Source organism: Saccopteryx bilineata, chromosome 2, assembly GCF_036850765.1.
Source record: "Saccopteryx bilineata isolate mSacBil1 chromosome 2, mSacBil1_pri_phased_curated, whole genome shotgun sequence".
NCBI classification, from domain to species: domain Eukaryota; kingdom Metazoa; phylum Chordata; class Mammalia; order Chiroptera; family Emballonuridae; genus Saccopteryx; species Saccopteryx bilineata.
This window is the reverse complement of record NC_089491.1, coordinates 176,410,377-176,428,654: the sequence shown is the minus strand read 5'-3', so window position 1 is coordinate 176,428,654 and position 18,278 is coordinate 176,410,377. Positions and strand designations below refer to the sequence as shown.

General features: G+C 53.6%; 2 protein-coding genes across 7 annotated transcripts in view; one reads left to right on the top strand and one right to left on the bottom strand.

The window, feature by feature from the left end:
- Positions 1-12,104, top strand: part of STAT6 (signal transducer and activator of transcription 6) — an 87,790-nt gene extending 75,686 nt beyond the window's left edge. The window contains exons 2-22 of one of the 4 annotated variants that reach the window (XM_066258746.1): positions 1,778-1,914; positions 2,312-2,450; positions 2,769-2,852; positions 3,235-3,373; positions 3,499-3,551; positions 3,762-3,910; positions 4,490-4,621; positions 4,747-4,935; positions 5,236-5,323; positions 5,451-5,573; positions 6,262-6,354; positions 6,685-6,891; positions 8,090-8,184; positions 8,280-8,416; positions 8,746-8,892; positions 9,109-9,172; positions 9,279-9,386; positions 9,581-9,673; positions 10,467-10,532; positions 10,627-10,758; positions 10,848-12,104. In XM_066258746.1, the coding sequence (XP_066114843.1) occupies positions 1,778-1,914; positions 2,312-2,450; positions 2,769-2,852; positions 3,235-3,373; positions 3,499-3,551; positions 3,762-3,910; positions 4,490-4,621; positions 4,747-4,935; positions 5,236-5,323; positions 5,451-5,573; positions 6,262-6,354; positions 6,685-6,891; positions 8,090-8,184; positions 8,280-8,416; positions 8,746-8,892; positions 9,109-9,172; positions 9,279-9,386; positions 9,581-9,673; positions 10,467-10,532; positions 10,627-10,758; positions 10,848-11,034 (2,562 nt within the window). In that variant the 3' untranslated portion in view covers positions 11,035-12,104. The remainder of the gene's footprint in view (positions 1-1,777; positions 1,915-2,311; positions 2,451-2,768; positions 2,853-3,234; positions 3,374-3,498; positions 3,552-3,761; positions 3,911-4,489; positions 4,622-4,746; positions 4,936-5,235; positions 5,324-5,450; positions 5,574-6,261; positions 6,355-6,684; positions 6,892-8,089; positions 8,185-8,279; positions 8,417-8,745; positions 8,893-9,108; positions 9,173-9,278; positions 9,387-9,580; positions 9,674-10,466; positions 10,533-10,626; positions 10,759-10,847) is intronic. The other 3 variants (XM_066258745.1, XM_066258744.1, XM_066258747.1) reach the window with 3 other exon arrangements.
- NAB2 (NGFI-A binding protein 2) lies at positions 12,092-18,278 on the bottom strand. 3 transcript variants are annotated; one of them, XM_066258748.1, is made up of 7 exons: positions 17,846-18,278; positions 15,514-16,387; positions 14,954-15,087; positions 14,577-14,628; positions 14,350-14,482; positions 13,952-14,158; positions 12,092-12,958 (listed from the first exon to the last, which is right to left on the bottom strand). In XM_066258748.1, the coding sequence occupies exons 1-7, from the start codon at positions 17,926-17,928 to the stop codon at positions 12,849-12,851; spliced, it is 1,593 nt and encodes a 530-aa protein (XP_066114845.1). In that variant the 5' UTR covers positions 17,929-18,278; the 3' UTR covers positions 12,092-12,848. The 3 variants fall into 3 exon arrangements, with proteins under 3 accessions (XP_066114845.1, XP_066114846.1, XP_066114847.1); XM_066258749.1 differs by having other exon boundaries at positions 13,952-14,143; XM_066258750.1 differs by lacking the exon at positions 13,952-14,158.

The following is an 18,278-nucleotide window of genomic DNA, read 5'->3' as shown; positions in this document are numbered from 1 at the left end:
CTCCTGATGTCTGGGGATGGAGCAGGGGAGGTTTGAAGCTAGGGCCAGACTAAGAGTCTAGTCACTCAACACGGGGATACAAATGAAGGGGGACCGCCTGTGACTTAAGAATGCCTCAGTTCTCAGTAGGGTAGGAGTTAGAGGGTCAAAGGTCTAACACCGTGAGAAAACAGGAGAAGAAGAGAGAAGGAATGGAGTCCTCCCTTGAATCTGAAACAGACCAGAATGTGCCCCACCCCTAAGGGGAGAAGTAGAGAAAGACCTATTGGAGGACCCTGAGCAGGAGTGGGGAAGATTCTGCTTTTGAGAGAGAAGAGCTGGGGTGGAGGGTAGTGGGAGAGGTAGGGGCAAGAGGGCAAGAGGATCTTACTTTTGGGAAAAGAGAGCTAGGGGTGGGTAGGTTAGACTGGGACTGGGAGGAGGGTCTTGAAGCAGGTGTCTCCAGAGAAGGGGCTCTCTGTTCTCCATCCCTTTGGGAGTCCTGGGAGAAGGGAGAGGCTAAAAGTACACCAGGAGGATTTGGGGTTACTGAATTGGGGGAGACCCAGGGAGTTTCCACCCCCTTCAATGCCCTCATCTCTGGGACAGGGACATTGCGAGAAACATGAACTGAGAGACCCCTAGGGAAACCACTGGTGTACTTACCCCCTGCAGCCCACTCATATATGGGCACGCAACCTTCTCCCCTACTTTTACCATCTCCTCCTTTCCTCTCTCCTTTTCTTCTCTGTCTTTGGCCTTCTAGCCAAACCTCTAGTTCCTCTCCCCCTCTTCTAGGCTCTTTACTCCAGACTTATTGGCCCCATCTTAACTCCATTCTCTCACTTTCTTCCTGAGTTCTCTACTTTCCCCGTCATTCCCTCTCCCCTTCTTCAAATCTCCTCCCTCAGCCCAGCTCCTCTTAGGTTGATGGGATTTGGATCTGGAAGGAATCCTAACAGTACATTGTTGTGATGAGTCCCCACTCAAATTGAAATCCTGATTTTCCAAATTGCTTGTTGAGTGGCCTTGGCAAGTTAGAGAACCCCCATGAAACTCAGTTTCTTCATCTATGAAAGGAGATAATTATATATTTAGAAAGTTGTGAGTCTCTAATGAGATAATGTGCTTAGTGTAGTGCCTCATACATAGTAAGTGCTTAATAAATGGTAGCTATTATTGCTGTACCATCTTTTTCTTCATCATCTAGCTGGCTAGCTTTCAAATGATCTCATGGAGGCCTGGAATTTTGAGGGGTTTCTCAGGGACACCTTTGGGGTCAGGAGGTGGCAAGGAGAGAGGCAAGTAGAAGCAGTAAAGCTCCAGGCCTACCACACTTTCAACAGAGAAATTCCAATTTTACACCTGTTATATAATTGGGATTCCAAAGATTAAAACTATTGCTTTAAGAAGTTTTGAAAGTTCTATCTCATTTCAAGCATGATATTTTATAGATTGAGGCCCACAGAAGGGAGGTTCCTTGCTCATAGAACCAGAGCCAGGTCTAAAGCTGCAGCCCCAGTCCTCTGCCTTCTCTGAGAGCTTTCGCTAGTGCCAGCTCTCCCCCGTCACCCCACTCCTCTGGCTGCAGCTTGGCTCTTCCCACCCCATCACCCCTGTGTCCATCACTGACGGCTTCACCTTTTCTCAGACATGGACCAAAATGGCCCTGGTTTGAAATGGTCTGGCTGTGAAGAGTGGTCTCTGTAAGGGTTGTCTATAGGGGGTCCATGGCTGCCCCAGAACATAGGCCACCTTTCTTGGGTAGCTCTCAGAGTGGCCTGTTCCTTTCCTCCAGATGCCCTCCAAACCCCAGTACACATCTCTGTGGGGGCTGGTCTCCCAAATGCCCCCAGAAAAACTGCAGCGGCTCTATGTTGACTTTCCCCTTCACCTGCGGCATCTCCTGGGTGACTGGCTGGAGAACCAGCCCTGGTGAGTCCCCACTGCCCCATCCAAGTTCCCCAGATTCTTCCCCACCCACTGATTTTCTCTGCACCCTTTCAGGACTTGGAACCTATTATTTAACATGAAGTAACCTAGATTTAGCAGGGAGTCTGTGCCATATTAACCAGACTATGCATGTTAATACATAGAGTCCCCACCTTCCTTAGGAGGCTGGACCAAAGGGGAGGGAGGTCAGGGCTGGGGCCAGGGCACTTCCCATCACAGCTAGAAGACTGAGGGACAAGGGGAATGATGACAAGGCTGCAGAGGGCCTGGATGGAGAATATTAGAGGAGGGAGCCGCTGATATCTTTGCTGTGGGGTGGAGGGTCAGTAGAGCTAATGAAGCCTTTACCCAAGGCTGCCTCATCCTGGTCTTCCCACAGGGAATTTCTGGTTGGCTCAGATGCCTTCTGTTGCAACATGGCCAGCACCCTACTTTCTGCCACCATCCAGCACCTTCAGGCCTCAGCCAGAAAGCCGGGGGAAGGGAATGCCATCTTGCCACACATCAGCACCCTGGAGGTAGGGCAGGAGGGGAGGGGATGAGGCTGGAGTGGAGCTGGGGAGAGGACCGGATACTCTAAGAAAATTGGTTGGATACTGGAAACAAATTGGTGTTCCTGTGGTTAGTACATAGTTAGCTAACATGGGAACACACAAAAACTTCTGGAGTCTACAATTGTGTTGCCTTTCAGTGTGTGTGTGTGTGTGTGTGTGTGTGTGTGTGAGAGAGAGAGAGAGAGAGAGAGAGAGAGAGAGAGAGAGAGAGAGAGAATTGAGGGTGGGGAGGGACGCTGACATGGCCAGGCTAACTCTGTCTACTATCCTTCATTTCTACAGAGCATATATCAGAGAGACCCGCTGAAGCTGGTGGCCACTTTTAGACAAATACTTCAAGGGGAGAAAAAAGCTGTTATGGAACAGGTATTGTACTACCCACCTCCCACTCCAACTCAATTCCCTGCAACTTTAGGCCAATTCATTAGAAACTAGAAGGAATTTGAATTTCAGGCAAGGCTTAGTGTTCTAGGCCCAGGATGACTAAAGGAGGTTGATAGGGTCAGAGTGAACCCTAAGCCAAGTTCAAGGAAGTTTCAAATGAAAGACTGAGGGTAGCAAAGCCTGGGGAGGAGAACAAGCAGTTGGAGTTGATTTGGCTAGGAGAGAGGTCTTATCTTTGGGAGATGCTGAAAGGTCAGAAAGAACTGCCCAAACATGGCAGCAGGCACCCCGTTAGGGAGTGGAGGCTGAGTAGAGAGAAAAGGGCAGTGTTATAGCTTGCTCGATGACTGTTGCTCCTGTGCAGTTCCGCCACCTGCCAATGTCCTTCCACTGGAAGCAAGAGGAACTCAAGTTTAACACAGCCCTACAGAGGCTGCGACACCAAGTGGGGGAAACCCGCCTTCTCCGAGAAGCTCTGCAGCAGGAGAATGAGGCTGGCCAAGGTGGGAAGCTGGGCCTGAAGCCCTAAGAGGTCCTGGGGAGTATGTGGGAGAAACCCCCTCTTGGATCTCAACCTTGACTGAACCTCAGATCTTTCTGCACCCCTGATTTCTGCCCCTACCCTCAGTGTCTCTGCACAGCTTGATAGAAACTCCTGCCAAAGGGACTGAGCCAAGTGAGGTGAGTAATGGACTGCGAGGTAGAGATTGAGCTCAAAGTACAATCTTTGAGGGATCTCAAAGCACTGAAGTGATGGAGATTAGACCTTAGAGAGATAGACTGAGGTGGGACAAGGGAATGCCAGAGAGGTGAGAAAAAAAATAGCCCTATCCTCAGGAGCTGGGTGAGGAGGCAGTGGGTGGCCCTGGCTCAGGCCCTTGTTGCCCGTAGGCCCTGGCCACATTGCTGCAGGAGACTGCTGGGGAGCTGGAGGCTGCCCAGGCCCTGGTGCTGAAGAGGATCCAGATTTGGAAACGGCAGCAGCAGCTGGCAGGGAATGGTGCACCCTTTGATGAGAACCTGAACCAACTACAAGAGAGGTTGGGGCAAGGCTGACGGGGAAGAGAGTGGGCTGGGGACGACACCTGCTGTTTCTGCTGGAGGACCCCCAGGTGTAAGGGAGAAAAAGCCAGCCTGGAGGGCCTTGGAGTGGGCCAAGGCTCAGAAAGCCAGTCTCAGCCGAGTTATGCATACTATTGTTCAGGTCGCGTCCTGTACAGGTGTGTCATGTGTCAGGCCTAGGGGGCACAAGTGGGAGTTCATCCAACCCACACACTTCTCTTCAAGCCCCATGCCCAGAGGAATGAGAATCCCTTTTCTATTTGATCTATTGGGCAGAGCACCTTTTAATTTTCACAAAAATACCATGCACATTGGCAGCTGACCTGCATATCAGAGCCCTGGGGGAGAAGCAGCTGGGTTTCGTTCCATGAGGAGTCCACCCAGAGTGGAGGCAGGTCCCAGACCCTTTCAGCCCAGGGGCCTTGCAGCCACACCCACTGCCCATCTCACCTCTCCACACACAGTCTCTTGCTTTTCTCCTGGGTTTAGGGGCAGGGTGTCTGGATCAGAGCAGGTGGCCTGAATCCTGTGCTCCCTGACCACTGCCCTGCCTCCAGGTGTGAGAACCTGGTGGACATTTATTCCCAGCTGCAGCAGGAGTTGGGGGCAGCTGGTGGGGAACTTGAGCCCAAGACCCGGGCAGCACTGATTAGCCGGCTGGATGAAGTACTGTGCACCCTGGTCACCAGGTATGCCCTGTGAGCCCCCAGCCTGTCCTAGAGCAGACCCCAAGGAAAGAAGAAGGCTAGAGTTGTGGTCAGGGCCCCAAGATGGACCCAGCTGCTAACTTCCTTGTTTTCCTCACTCTTTCCAGCTCTTTCCTGGTGGAGAAGCAGCCCCCCCAGGTTCTGAAAACTCAGACCAAGTTTCAGGCTGGAGTTCGATTCCTGCTGGGCCTACAGTTCCTGGGGGCCCCAGCCAAGTTTCCACTGGTCAGGGCTGACATGGTGACAGAGAAGCAGGCGAGGGAGCTGAGCAGCCCCCAGGGGCCTGGGGCTGGAGTGTAAGTTGGGGCTGGAGAAGACCTCTCAGGTTGATGGAGGCCAGAGAAGCCTGGGGGACTAGCACCTTCAAGAGGGAGGGAGAGCCATGGAATGATCAAGCCATCCCATGGAAGAGGAGGGTATCATCAGTGTTGGAATAGGGGGTGGGGGCATTATGATTTGGCCCAGATGGGATGCCTCCCTTAAGAACTCAGGTGAGGAGATGGATATGTGAACCAGAATTGCATACCTTCATCTGTGGACTCAAGCTCCTTTCCACACCTTGTCCAGCTCACTCACTCTCTGACTTCCCCTGGCAGAGAAAGCACTGGGGAAATCACCAACAACACCGTGCCCTTCGAGAACATTGGTTCTGGGAACTGCTGCTCCGCCCTGTTCAAGAACCTGGTGAAGGCTTCAGGGAACACTGGGGAGGGAGGAAGGGTCCTTAGACTATGGGACTCTCCTTGGAGAGGATGTTAGAAGCCCAGGAGTTTCTGTCCTCACTCCTGCTCTCCCTCACCTCGTTCTGCAGCTTCTGAAGAAAATCAAGCGGTGTGAGCGGAAGGGCACGGAATCAGTTACTGAAGAGAAATGTGCTGTGCTCTTCTCCACCAGCTTCATGCTCGGCCCCAACAAACTTCCCATCCATCTCCAGGTAAACAGAGGCTCCAGCGCTGCTCAGTCTGGAACCCCAGGGCCCCTCCGTAACATACACTGGGGCCCTTGATCCTCACTCCTTCACAACTGCCCCGCACTCTTTGTGTCTGGCACTCATGTCAGGATGGGTGGGGAAGAGCAAGAGCACAGAGTGCTCCTGCCAGAGAATAACAGTGTAGTAGCAACTAGCACCTTTTTATAGACTAGGGCACTGTTTTAAGTGACTCTCACACACAAACACAGTTCTCACAATAACATTATGAGGAGGTTATTATTACTAGCCTCATTTTATAGATGAGGACATTGAGACACAGAGATTGAGTAATTTTGCCCAGGTCACACAGCTACTAAGTGTTGGAGCTGGCATTTGAAACTCAAAGGTCTTCTCTATAGTACTGATTCATAACTACTTCTCTACAGTAAGGCCCTAATTGAGCTTTAGGAAGCACTTGATGCACATTGGCAGCTGACCTGCATATCAGAGCCCTGGGGGAGAAGCAGCTGGGTTTCGTTCCATGGGGAGTCCACCCAGAGTGGAGGCAGGTCCCAGACCCTTTCAGCCCAGGGGCCTTGCAGCCATGAGCTTTTAACTGTGTTGTATGAATCCAAAAGCTTCCCCCTCAGAGCCAGCCCCCTAAGGAAGCCCCTTGCCCCAGTAAGAACTCCCCTTTCCTCACCCCTGTTAGGCTCTATCTCTGCCCCTGGTGGTCATCGTCCATGGCAACCAAGACAACAATGCCAAAGCCACCATCTTGTGGGACAATGCCTTCTCAGAGATGGTGAGGAAAGACTTGGAATGGGGGAGCAGGGTAGGCTCTAATATGGGGGGTGGGGTACAGGTTGGTGGGTTGGCAGGCATGTTTAAATAGGAGTGACCTTAACATCTTCTCATGGACCTGCTTTTGTACTTCTGACCTCATTTTATACCAGTCTTAACTATCATGTTGTAGCACCCTAAACTGTTGAAAAAAGCACCATCTTTGTGAGTGAGTTCAGGGAGACAGCACCTGGGAGGAACAGCCTCAGAGAGGTGGGAAGGATGAAGACCCCTCTGGAAGAAGAATGTGGGCGATAGCCTGAAACACTCTCTCCTTTCCCCTTCACCCCAGGACCGTGTTCCCTTCGTGGTGGCTGAGCGGGTACCGTGGGAGAAGATGTGTGAGACTCTGAACCTTAAGTTCATGGCTGAGGTGGGGACAAACCAGGGGCTGCTCCCAGAGCACTTCCTCTTCCTGGCCCAGAAGATCTTCAATGACAACAGCCTCAGTATAGAGGCCTTCCAGCACCGTTCTGTGTCCTGGTCACAGTTCAACAAGGTCATTGCCCGGCCCTTCTGACCTCTTACCCCCAAGTTCTTCATCCTGGGGCACCCAGGGCTTCCCCGCCTTTAGTCCAGGGACTGACTGCTGGGATCTTCACCATGCCACACCATGTCCCTCAGGAAGGCCTTGTCATGGTCCAGGCAGGAAAACCTTCAACTCAAGGGTCAGACCAGAGGATGCATTCTCTGGCATCCCTCAGGCTTTGGTTTCTCTTCACCAGTGACTTGCATGACTCACCCAGATTGTGTGTAAACATGGCTCAAAATAACTTTGACCCATCGGGAAAATAGTTCCTATTGCAAAAACCAAGATGAAATCCCACAGGGATGTGCAGTCATATCAGCAATCATGTGTTGACAACTTACTATATGCCAGGTGCTGTGCTTAACACTTTACGTATTTATTTCATTTGATCTTCCCAACGTCGCTTTAAGATCAGTATTGTTATTATTCCCACTTTATAGACCAGGGACCTAAGTCTCAGAGGGTTAAGTCATTTTTCTAAGATCTCCCAGCAGGTGAGTGGCATGGCTGGGATGGAACCCCATATTTTTGACACTTGCTCTTAGCTGCTATATTTTATTCCCTCCAAAATAAGATGGCTCAGATCAGGGTCTGTTATAAGAACGGGGGAAGAGAAGATTGGAGTGGCTTGGTTGACTGCCAGCTGGGCATATGCAGTCATGTACTGCTTGCTTAGAAAAAAAAGGAAGAAAGAAAAGCCCACATGACCAGAGGATGTGCTAGCAAAAGGAGCAGGACACTTACACCCAGAAGCTGCCTTCTCTGGGCTCCACTCCCACCGGGCCTCACTAGAGATGGGTGGAGCATGCTGGTTGAGGAGCTCCAGCCCAGACTTCCTGGCCTAAATCCCAGCTTTGCCTCTCACCAGCTGTGTGGACCTGAGCAAATTATTTGACCTTTCTGTGCTTCCATTCTTTATCTGTAAGATGGGATAGTTATAAGTCCTACCTCCACAGCCTTGGGAATTAGCTTATGGAAAGGAATTGAAATAATGCCTGGCACATGGAAACGTGGGTGCTGTCCATCATCATTGATAGGGGTCTCAGGTCCAGTTTGGTCTCTCAGCGCTGTGACCATAATGTGGGCCCTCACAGCCCAGTGCCTGCCCTAATCAGGTTCTGGCTCTGGCCCTTTCATCCTCACACCAGCTACCCCCACCCTGCCACAGGAGATCCTGCTGGGTCGTGGCTTCACCTTTTGGCAGTGGTTCGATGGTGTCCTGGACCTCACCAAACGCTGTCTCAAGAGCTACTGGTCAGATCGGTAAGTCTCTGCCCCAGGTGGCCTGAGCAGCTGTATGCCCAGCTCCCTCTCCACATCCAGTGCCTCCACTCCATCCTCTTCTTCATCATGGCCAGGCTGATCATTGGCTTCATCAGCAAACAGTACGTCACCAACCTTCTTCTCAACGAGCCTGATGGAACGTTCCTTCTCCGCTTCAGTGACTCAGAGATTGGAGGCATCACTATTGCCCATGTCATACGGGGCCAGGATGGTGAGGTCACCCCAGCCAGTCCTCTGTCTCTGTGCCTGTGCCCTCTGAGGTTTCTTCTGGGAAGGAAATGTTTTGGCTTCCTTGATGCCAACTCTGATCTTCAGGAAGTTCTTTAGGTTCAACTTCTCTTATTCCTTCTGTGGTTTAAACTTCTACTTTCTCACTGTGAGCTTTGTGGAGATAGAGACGAGTATGTTCCCCTCCCCAGGACCCTCATCTGAGGTCCTCTCCTCCTTGCCTTGGTAGGTTGAGAATGAATTCTGTGTGGGAGCTGAGAAAGGGGAAGAAAATCTGGACAGAGGGAACTCATGATCTCATTTCTATCACAGGCTCCCCACAGATAGAGAACATCCAGCCATTCTCTGCCAAAGATCTGTCCATCCGCTCACTGGGGGACCGAATCCGGGACCTTGCTCAGCTCAAAAACCTTTACCCCAAGAAACCCAAGGATGAAGCTTTCCGGAGCCACTACAAGCGTGAGCTGGAGCTGGCAGTTCTGACTCCTTCCTGTTGCCCACATCCTCCCTGGTTCCAGTAGCCCCCTCCCTGCCCACTGCGTGTCATCCCTGATTTCTCTCCCCATTTCTGTAGCTCCACTTTTCCTACTTGCCCATCACCATGCTCATTTTCCCCACCTCCCCTCCTCCCTGACCTTAGAGCACTCCATAGCTTTCCTTTCTCCCCCACAACAGATGAACAGATAGGTAAGGATGGCAGGGGTTACGTCCCAGCTACCATCAAGATGACTGTGGAAAGGTGAGTGTGGTGGTGAGGATGATGGGTGAGGCCTGGTACTTCCTTGCAAGAATGGCTGGTGGCATCAATGATTGGTCAGTCACATGTACCTCTTTCTCTCCTCCAGGGACCAGCCACTTCCCACCCCAGAGCCCCAGATGCCTCCCATGGTGCCCACTTATGATCCTAGAATGGCCCCTGACCCCATGAACATGCAGCTCAGCCCAGATATGGTGTAAGAAGCACAAGAGACGGGAATAGGGGTGGTCTGTGCAGGCAGGCTTTTAGCATGGGCAGCTGGGTGAGCCGGTGCTGGGGGCTGAAGGAGGAAATTTTTCTTTCCGTGAAAGGGATTCCTCATCCTGAGGCAGGGGTTGGGAGTGTCCAGGAGAACGGCTGGCATCAGGGTGTTCTGCTCTCTTTCCCCAGGCCCCAGGTGTACCCACCACACTCTCACTCCATCCCCTCATATCAAGCCCTCCCCCAGGAAGAATCAGTCAATGTGTTGCCAGCCTTCCAAGAGTAAGTGAAGAATCTCTTGGGAATGGGGTGGGGATACCCAGCTGCAAGGAGGACAGACATCTGAATTTGTTAGGAGAGGCTCTTCTGCGAGAAAGGGGCAGCAGAAAGTTTTCTTCGTCTCTTCTGTTCATTCCATTGAGGCTCAGTGGTTGGAGACTTCCCTGGGTTCAGATTCCAGCTCTGCTACTTAACTGACTCAGGGCAACTTATTTAACTCTGGTGCCTCATCTGTAAAATGGAGAATAATAATATCTTCCTCATAGGATTATTGTGAAGGCTAAATGAGTTAATAATATGTGTAAAATTGAGCAAAGTACCAAGTTAATAGCAAGAGATGTGTAAGAATTAGTATTCTCTCTCCTGCCTCTGGAATCCACAGTCACTTATCTGCTATCTTATTTTTATTTATTCATCTGTTAAGGCTTTGAAGTGATCTAGATATTTGTTGTTCCCTAGGTAACACTCAGGCACTTATTAACTCTTAGTCAAGGCATAACATCTCCCCTCCCAGGAACTGAGGTGGGAGACTGAGAACCACCTGAGTTCAGAGTCCAAATAAACAACAGAAATGAGCTAATCCAGCCCCCATCTCCTCCCCCACTGTCTCCCAGTTCCCAGCATACACTTTATGGATGGAAAAATTGACCTCACATTGCAAAGATGGCTTTCCCTAGGCTATGCAATCAGGATAAGGAACCCAAAATTCTGTTTTCTTATTCAGTGGTCTTATATTTGCAACACCCAGCTTTTGCCTAGCCTTCCTCTCTGACCATGCCCTTCTTCCCACTTCCAGACCTCACCTTCAGATGTCCCCCAGCCTGAGCCAGATGAGCCTGCCCTTTGACCAACCTCACCCCCAGTGAGTGGCATTCCCTACTCTGATTCCATGTGCCCCACTGACTCACAGCCTCACCCCCTACCCACCAACATCTTTTTTACTTTTCTGGTCCCAGCAGGGGCCTACTGCTGTGCCAGCCTCAGGAGCATGCCATAGCCAGCCCTGAGCCTGTGCTCTGCACTGATGTGACCATGGCAGAAGAGAGGTGCTTGAGCCAGCCAGTGGGAGGGTACCCTGCAAGCACCTGGTGAGCGATGGCTGGGGGTGGCGGTTGAGCGTGGGCTAGAGGAGTGGGTGCCATGCCTATTCCATTGCTCCTCTCCTTCCTCCTGGCAGGGCTGAAAACATGTTCCCACCCTTGCTGCCTCCCACTGAACAGGACCTCACCAAGCTTCTCCTGGAGGGGCAAGCAGAACCAGGGGGAGGGTCCTTGGGAGCCCAGTCCCTCCTGCAGCCCTCCCCCTATGGGCAGTCTGGGATCTCAATGTCGCATCTGGACCTAAGGGCCAACCCCAGCTGGTGATCCCAGCTGGAGGGGGAGCTCAGAGACAGCCTTTCTACCCCAATGGGACTGCTCTGGACACTTGCCCATGTTTCTGCCAAGCAGCAGATGGGGAAGGTGTCCTCCTATCCCCACCTTCTTCTGGGTGAGGAGGAAGACTTTGCCAGAAGACAGAGTGGGTGGAGCCTATCCACTCCTTCCCTCCTACCACACATCCGTCTTCTCCCTTCCAGTGTTGGAAGAGAAATTCAGGTTCCAAAGTGAGACACGCCCCAGCATGCCTGCACATGCAGAGCACACACAGCTCTCCCTGAGATGGGGCTGAGCAGGAAGGAGGCTGGGCAAGAGCACAGGTTAGGGCACAGAGGCCTTCTCCCACTCCCAGCCAGGATCCAGGATGCACATGTGGAAAATGCAGACATGTGCACACACTTGCACTAGAGGCTGGGAATGAGGGAGGGAATGGGCTGGGTTCCAGCCCTGGGGGGATGAGGAAGCAGTTCAGGAGACCCTGGGTGGGAGAAAAGGAGCCTGTACGCTTGGTAACTGAGGGTTTTGCCCAGATTAAAAAACAAATCTTAAACAGCTCCAGATTCCTGAGATGGAGGCTTTGGGCTGTATATGAGACGGTGCAAAAGTACAAGGGCTGAGTATCTTGGTGTATAGCTGTGTTAAAGTGGACCTGAGACATGCTAACATATAGATGTCACACATGCTAGTCGCATAGCCATATAGAACCTTATCTGATTTTGCCTATGACAAGTTTTGAAGTGAGACATTGCACAAGACACTGGTGTGTGTGCTTGGCTCTGACATATGCCAACCCAGATATACTCAACTCCGAGTGTGACTGTGCTCAGGTAGGTCTATGTGGCTTTGATATCCACGTATAGCATAGCTTCTGTGGCTCAACACTGCCCAACCTGCCTGAGGCCGCGGTGAGGGCCCAAGCCCAGACCCAGGCGTGTGGTCCTTGACATGTGTTAGGACCCTCCCCCTGCTTCTTTCCGGTTTCCCCAGCCACCATCAGTTTTCCTCCATTCCCATGCCGCCCTTTCTCCCTCTTGGGAGTCATAGATCATAAACCATAAAATAAATTTTATTCCAAAATAACAAAATAAATAATCTACTGTACACTATCTGAAAAGAAAAACGCTCTAACTGCTCAGACAGGTGCTGTGGTCCAGTCCCCAGCTGAGGGAGACACTGAGTCCAACCCAGGCCTCCCATGGGGGCTGATGAAGGGGACCCCACATTCACCCCCCTGCCCTTAGAGAGGGCAGGGTAAGAGGAAAAGTGCTGAGGACTTGGGAGAAAGATGGGGATGGGGGGGTTGAACTGTATCACTTGTTAAAGAAACAAACTAGAAGCAGAAAAATGGGGGAGTAGAGGGGAGAAGGAGCAGGTCCAGTGTCCCAGGCCCCCATTTCTGGTGGGAAACGTTTCCATTTTTAACTGCTGGACCTTCCCAGGCAAGTCCCCTTTTCCCCTATGTCCAAACTGAGTCCAACTTCTCACATCACTCATTCAAACTAGAGAGAATGGGAGTGTAAAGAAGGGGGGAACCCCAGATGCCCTGGAGGCAGAGTCCTTGCCCCTGTGCTGTGGGCCAGGGCGAGGGGGGCAGCATGTGCACCCCCTTGTATCCTCTCGCCAGGCCCCTGCTTGTTATTGCTTGAAGCCCCATAGCTCTATGCCCATGGAGCAGGTGGGGAGGCAAGAGAAAGGCAGAGGATCCAGGGTTGTGACTAGATGCCAGGGATGGAGAGTGTAGGGATGGATCTGTGGGAGCCAGAAGTCCTGGGGGTCTGGGTATGAGGATACCAGTCCATCCCTCACTGCCGGCTGGCTTCAGCCTCCACTTTCACACTGCTCCTGCGACCTTCCACCAGAGCTGGATGAGGTCCTGGGGCAGGGCATCGGTCCAGCAGCCCTTCCTCAAACTCTGCAAGGAGAAGGGGTAGGTTAGGAGGCTGTGGGGTAGACACTGCAGAGAAAGGTGGTTGAGAACAGAAGCAGGGCTAAAGACGGCTGTGGAGAAGGGCTTGATTTACTGTTAATGCCTCCTGCCCGAGTGTACATGGGGGAGGGGTTACATATCCAAGTATGTGCTCCTCCTTCTCTTTCTAGCTGTGTGTAGTTCTCTGTCTGTATTTGTCTCTCTCTTTCTCTGTCTCTCCTGCCTTTGCTCTGCTGGAATTTCTGGTTCTGTCAGGAGCTGTGGGGGCGGCTTGGCTCTGACCTCTCCCTCTCCCCCTCCCCCGTTCCAGGCTCTGCAGCCCCTACTTCTCTCTGGCCCCCTCCCAGGCCCCACCTACCCAACCATGTCCCCAAGTTTCTTAGAAGCCAAGTCAGGGGTAACACAGGAAGCCAGTATCCTAGGTCCTTCCCCCAAAGCCCCCCTTCTTGGCCCTTCACCCACTTCCCACCCACACATAGTTTAAAAATACCAAGCTAGGGTTGGTGGCTTTGTCTGCTGCGTCACTCAGCCCAGCCGGTGTGGGCCCTTTGCTGGCCTACTCCCCCTTCCCCATCCATACACAGAACATCCCCTTTTGGGCTCTTCCACTTCTAGGCTGGACAGCCTCATCCCAAATGCTAGCTTGCTCCACCCTCCTGTGTTGGTGGACGTTCTCTCCAAGCTCCCTATCCTGGTGACCCTCCTTCTGTTCCTCTTTATCCCCCATTCTCTGTGTTCCTGCTCCCCCCAGTGTCCCCTTCACAGATCTCCATTAGGATCAGTCCCTCCCCAGTGGGAACAGTGCTGCAGGGTCCTGTCTTCTCAAACCAAGACCTGGCTGGCTGGAGCCCCACCATCCTACTTGCTGCCCTCTCTAGTGACATCCCTCTTCCACCCACCTGGCCCCAAAACACCAGGATTGCTACATGGGGCCTGGGTGGTAGGGGTGCTTGGGGACAGCACTGCTGGCAGCCTCACCTGCGAGAGGCGGCTTTGCAGGCACACAGGGGCTGAGGCGGCCCACGCGGTCATGGGAGACGAGGCGGGCTAGCCGCAGCCCCTCATCCATCAGTGTCTGCTGCAGGATGTGGCGGCTCCACAGCCCATGGGCTGGCAATGCCAGAGGCAGGTCAGCAGGGGGCGGCGTCAGCCTGGGGCATGACCCCACAGCTGTGGGCAGGGGCACTAATCAGGTAAGGGACTACAGTCAACAGAACCCCCACCCTCAACCACCAAGCCAGACCCATAGGTCCAGGCCCTTTTGCCCCCATCCAGCCAGGCCTCCCAACCCTGCTTCAGTCAGTTGCCTCCTGGTTCCCTTCCCTGCAAATCCCCCCTCCTGCCCAGAAAAGAGAAGTGTTCTGGAGCAGACCTACCCTGCAAGTGTCCATCTAGACTTTCCCCAGACAGGCTGGCGCTGTCTTCCTCCAGGCTGGTGCGATATGGGGGTGCATAGGACTCAGGGCCTGGGGGAGGCTGCTGGATTTCAGAGTGACTTTGCTCTCCAACCTGTGGATGCCCCAAAATGGGGTAATGAGGTTCTGGCAAGGAAGGGTGTTGGGGAAGGTTGCTCTAACCCCCTACATGCACCCAGGAAAATTACCTCCTGTTTCAGCTTCTTCAGTGGGGGGCCTCCCAATTCTTCAGGGTGGAGCCTGCAAAGATGGAGAGGAAAAAGAATGAAGCTGGGGAGGGACACATAATGGGCAAGGCACAGAATCTGATGAGGGGCATTATTTTAAAACCCTAGAAAAAAGCGGCTGAGCAGGAGTCCCCAGCTCAGGCACTGCTGTTGTTGGGGATTAGAAGCAACCTGAGATTGTTGGGAGGAGCCAGACCTCGGACAAGTAGACTTTGTCAAAGGCAGTGCGTGCAAGTTGGTGACAAGCAGGCCTGGAGGCATCTCAACTGGACGTTAGGACAGGATCCAGATCCTTGGCAGAATTCTAATCCGGGAAGGATCTGGAGAAGGGCTCTCACCTGGAGCCCTTCAAGGAGGACAGGTAGGTGCTCTCTCGGGCCACTTGGCGTGATAAGGAGAAGAGTTCTACCCTCCGCAGTAACAGCGAGTTGTCCCTCATGCAGAACTGAGCAGCAGCCTCATTGATGGTCAGCTGTGGAGAGGGCGGCCAGAGCAGTCAGAACCCTAACTTCCTACTCCCACTGCCTCCTTGCAACCCTTCACCACCAGACAAATGAGGCCCACCCATCAGATGCTAGCTTGGGTTTTGATACTACTACCCAGAAGTTTCCTGAGGGAGGAAGACAGAGGTCAGCACCCGTAGGTTCCTAGGAATGCCAACAGCCTCCTCCATTTCTGTGGGGTCTGGAGCAGCATGAAGCTGGCCAGCTGGGCTCTCCTTCCCACTCAGTTGAGGAAAGTACTGCAGTAGCTGAAACTGGGGTGGGACAGAGGGGAGCAGGGCCTGGAATTCTGGTCAAAGGGCAATGAAACAGATTTGAGGAGTGTGAGGATTCTCAGAAGTGAGTAAGTTGAGACCTGGGAACCAAGAGCAATCCTGGGAAAATGGGGGCCTCACCTCATGTAAGCTAAGCTGCTTGCCTTCCCGCCGCTTCGAGTCAAAGCGGCCATAGATGATGCTGTATTTGCGGATCTCCTCCTCCTTCTGGCTGTCATTATCATCCATCTCAAAGATATGCCCCACGCTCCGTGCCAGCTTCTTGTTCAGCTTCAGCAGGGACGTCACCTCCCCAGCATCCCCCCTTGGGAAGCTTCGGAAGATCCTTTCTACACTCTCCACCACCATGCGTACCATCTCTGGCTCCAGTCTCTCAGGAGCACCCCCAGCCCCTGTGGCTGCCAAGCCTCCAGCCCCAGTTCCCTCAAGGACTCCTCCCCCTGCAGGTGGGGAAAAGGGGGGTGAACCAGCCTCCTCTTCTCCTCCCGCCCCAACATCAGACTCTGGAGTGCTCCGCCCTGGCCACATTCGGGAGTCCCCTGCTCCAGGCCCCCCAGGCACTGGTGACAGCTTCTCTCCAAGTTCAAGGGGGCTCTTGGGGCTAAAACTTAGAGCGCTGCCAGCCTTTTCCCCTGGGCTGCCATGACCGTTGCTCATGCTTCCTTTCCGGGAGCCTGCAGTCTCTGAGATCTTGAAAAGAGGAATGCTGGAAACAGGCACGGCAGGCACTGGCTGGCTGAAGAGCCCTGGATTGGTGGCCCATTCTCTCAGAGCCTTCTGCAGGCGTCGGACGTGGAGGGGCTTGGTGGCCATGCCCACAAGTGCCATGATCTCCAGGAACTCCTCCTCACCCGCCTCGCATAGTTGCTGCACGTCGTCCCCTCCCTGCTGGATGAAGGTCTCATAGTAGGAAAGCAGATTGGCACGCTGCAGGACCCGGTACAGCTGCAGCTCCCCCAGTGTCCGAGGCAGTGCCATGGCTCGAACACTAAGCCTGAGAAGGAGGCACATAAGAGAAAGAGGAGAGCAGTTAGTGCAAGTCTCCCTGTTGGGTACCAACCCACACTCACAACTGTCTTCTTTTTCCTGCCTGCTTCTCCTCTCTCTCTTTTCAATTACTCTCCCTACTCAACACTCAGTCCTAGGCACAGACTATAAGAATCAAGCACTGCTCAGAGGTATATATATATGCCACTGCCATCCCAGACTGGCCAGAAGTACCAAAAACCAGCTCAGTCTCTGCAGAAGTCAAAGGCTCTTAGCCTCCATCCTCAGCTTTTACTTTTCTGGCAGGGGACACAGAGACTGTGGGCACTAAGGCTAGTCTAGCCAGCACACCCTGGGATGGCTAGATGTCTCTTTCAAAACATGGTCTTCACCTTCCACTCTAAGCATTAGCAGTCTCACCATTACTCAAAGTGACATCACACACTGAGGTGAATATAGGACTCCCTGTCTTCTCCATAGTAGACACCTGAAACCACTGCTGGCCACCTTTACTCCCTGGTGGCATCCTGTCCTTATAGCTGAGAGGGAGAGTTGTGGCCCCTTCCATGGCCTTTCCCACTGTTTGCCAGGTGAACCCCTGCTCTGCTACCCAAAGCTTTCTCCAAGGAATAGGAGTTTTTGGTATGCTCTTGCTCTCCCCCCAAGGATTGCTCCTCCCCTCCTGACTGACTAGTACCCCCCCCCCCCCCCCCCGTTGGCCCCTCGCCTAGCAGAGACCTCCGCCACCTGCTCTGTTGGTAGGCCTGTCGCTTCAACCCAGGCACAGGAGAGGGAAGGAGTGCCTCAATTGTTCTGCTCTGGGCTTGTTCCGCCCACACATACTCCCACAGTGGTAGCGTCAGTGGGTGAAAACTGCCTAGGGGCTCCCGCCTACCCTCTCCCTCATTTTCTACCCACATCTCGAGTGCAGTGGGGGAGCGGCTCAAGGCCTCTTGAGAGAGGGGCTGCACGTCGAAACTTCTCTCCTCACATTGTAAATAAAGGTACAGAAATGGGAAAGGACCCCTAAGGCATCCACGCTTCTCCACAGCCCTGCTGATGCGCTCTTGACTCAAAAGCTCCGGCTTCTCGCGGACCCGGGTCCCGCCCGTTCCGTGCCAACGACAGACTGAGCCAGCAGAATGCCCCCCCCCCCACCGCCCCGTTGCCAGCTAGAGCTCCAGGGCTTTCCCTGGCGCTTGGAGGGCTCCCACGTTCTTTGCAGGGGCTCACATGTTAGGTCATGCCCACAAAGTAAATGGGGGATGCAGAACTGGGTATTACCCTTTCCTATTCAGATTCATCACATCCCTGACTGCTCCCAGGGCCCAATTCCATCAATCTCCACTCCACCACCCCCGTCCGGCTTCCCTTCGACCTCTCAGCGACCTCCGCCCTCCAGACCCCTTTCCGGAGTCCAGCTCCACCCATCCCCACTCCCCGCTGCTTCCCTTTGCCCACTAACTTGAGTCTGGTCTGCAGGGTTTTGCGGGCGCTGTCCACTCCACCCGGCGGCTGCTCGGTAGTGGGGGAGGGCGCTCTGTGCATGGACTGCCGGAGACCACCAGGGGTTGCCCCTCTCCGTGTCCCGGGCTCCGCGCTTGGTGCGCGCTGCGCTCTTCCCGGCTTGGGGGGCCGTGTCCGCCGCTGTCCGGGTTCCGTCCCTCCCTCCACGTCTCCTCTCTCCGAGCCTCCGCGACTCTGTCTGTGCCTCTGCCCCCCACCCCCTTCCCCAGCTGCGCTTGCCGCCTCTCCGCGCCTCTGCCCCCGCAGGAGGAACGGGGAGCGAGGCCCTGCGCGGTACTGGGTGCGGAGCTGGAGGAGGGCGTGGGCAGAGCCGGGGGCGAAGGCCGGGGACGAGGGGCGGGCGCCTGGGCCTCACCGCCGGCTGTGGAGAC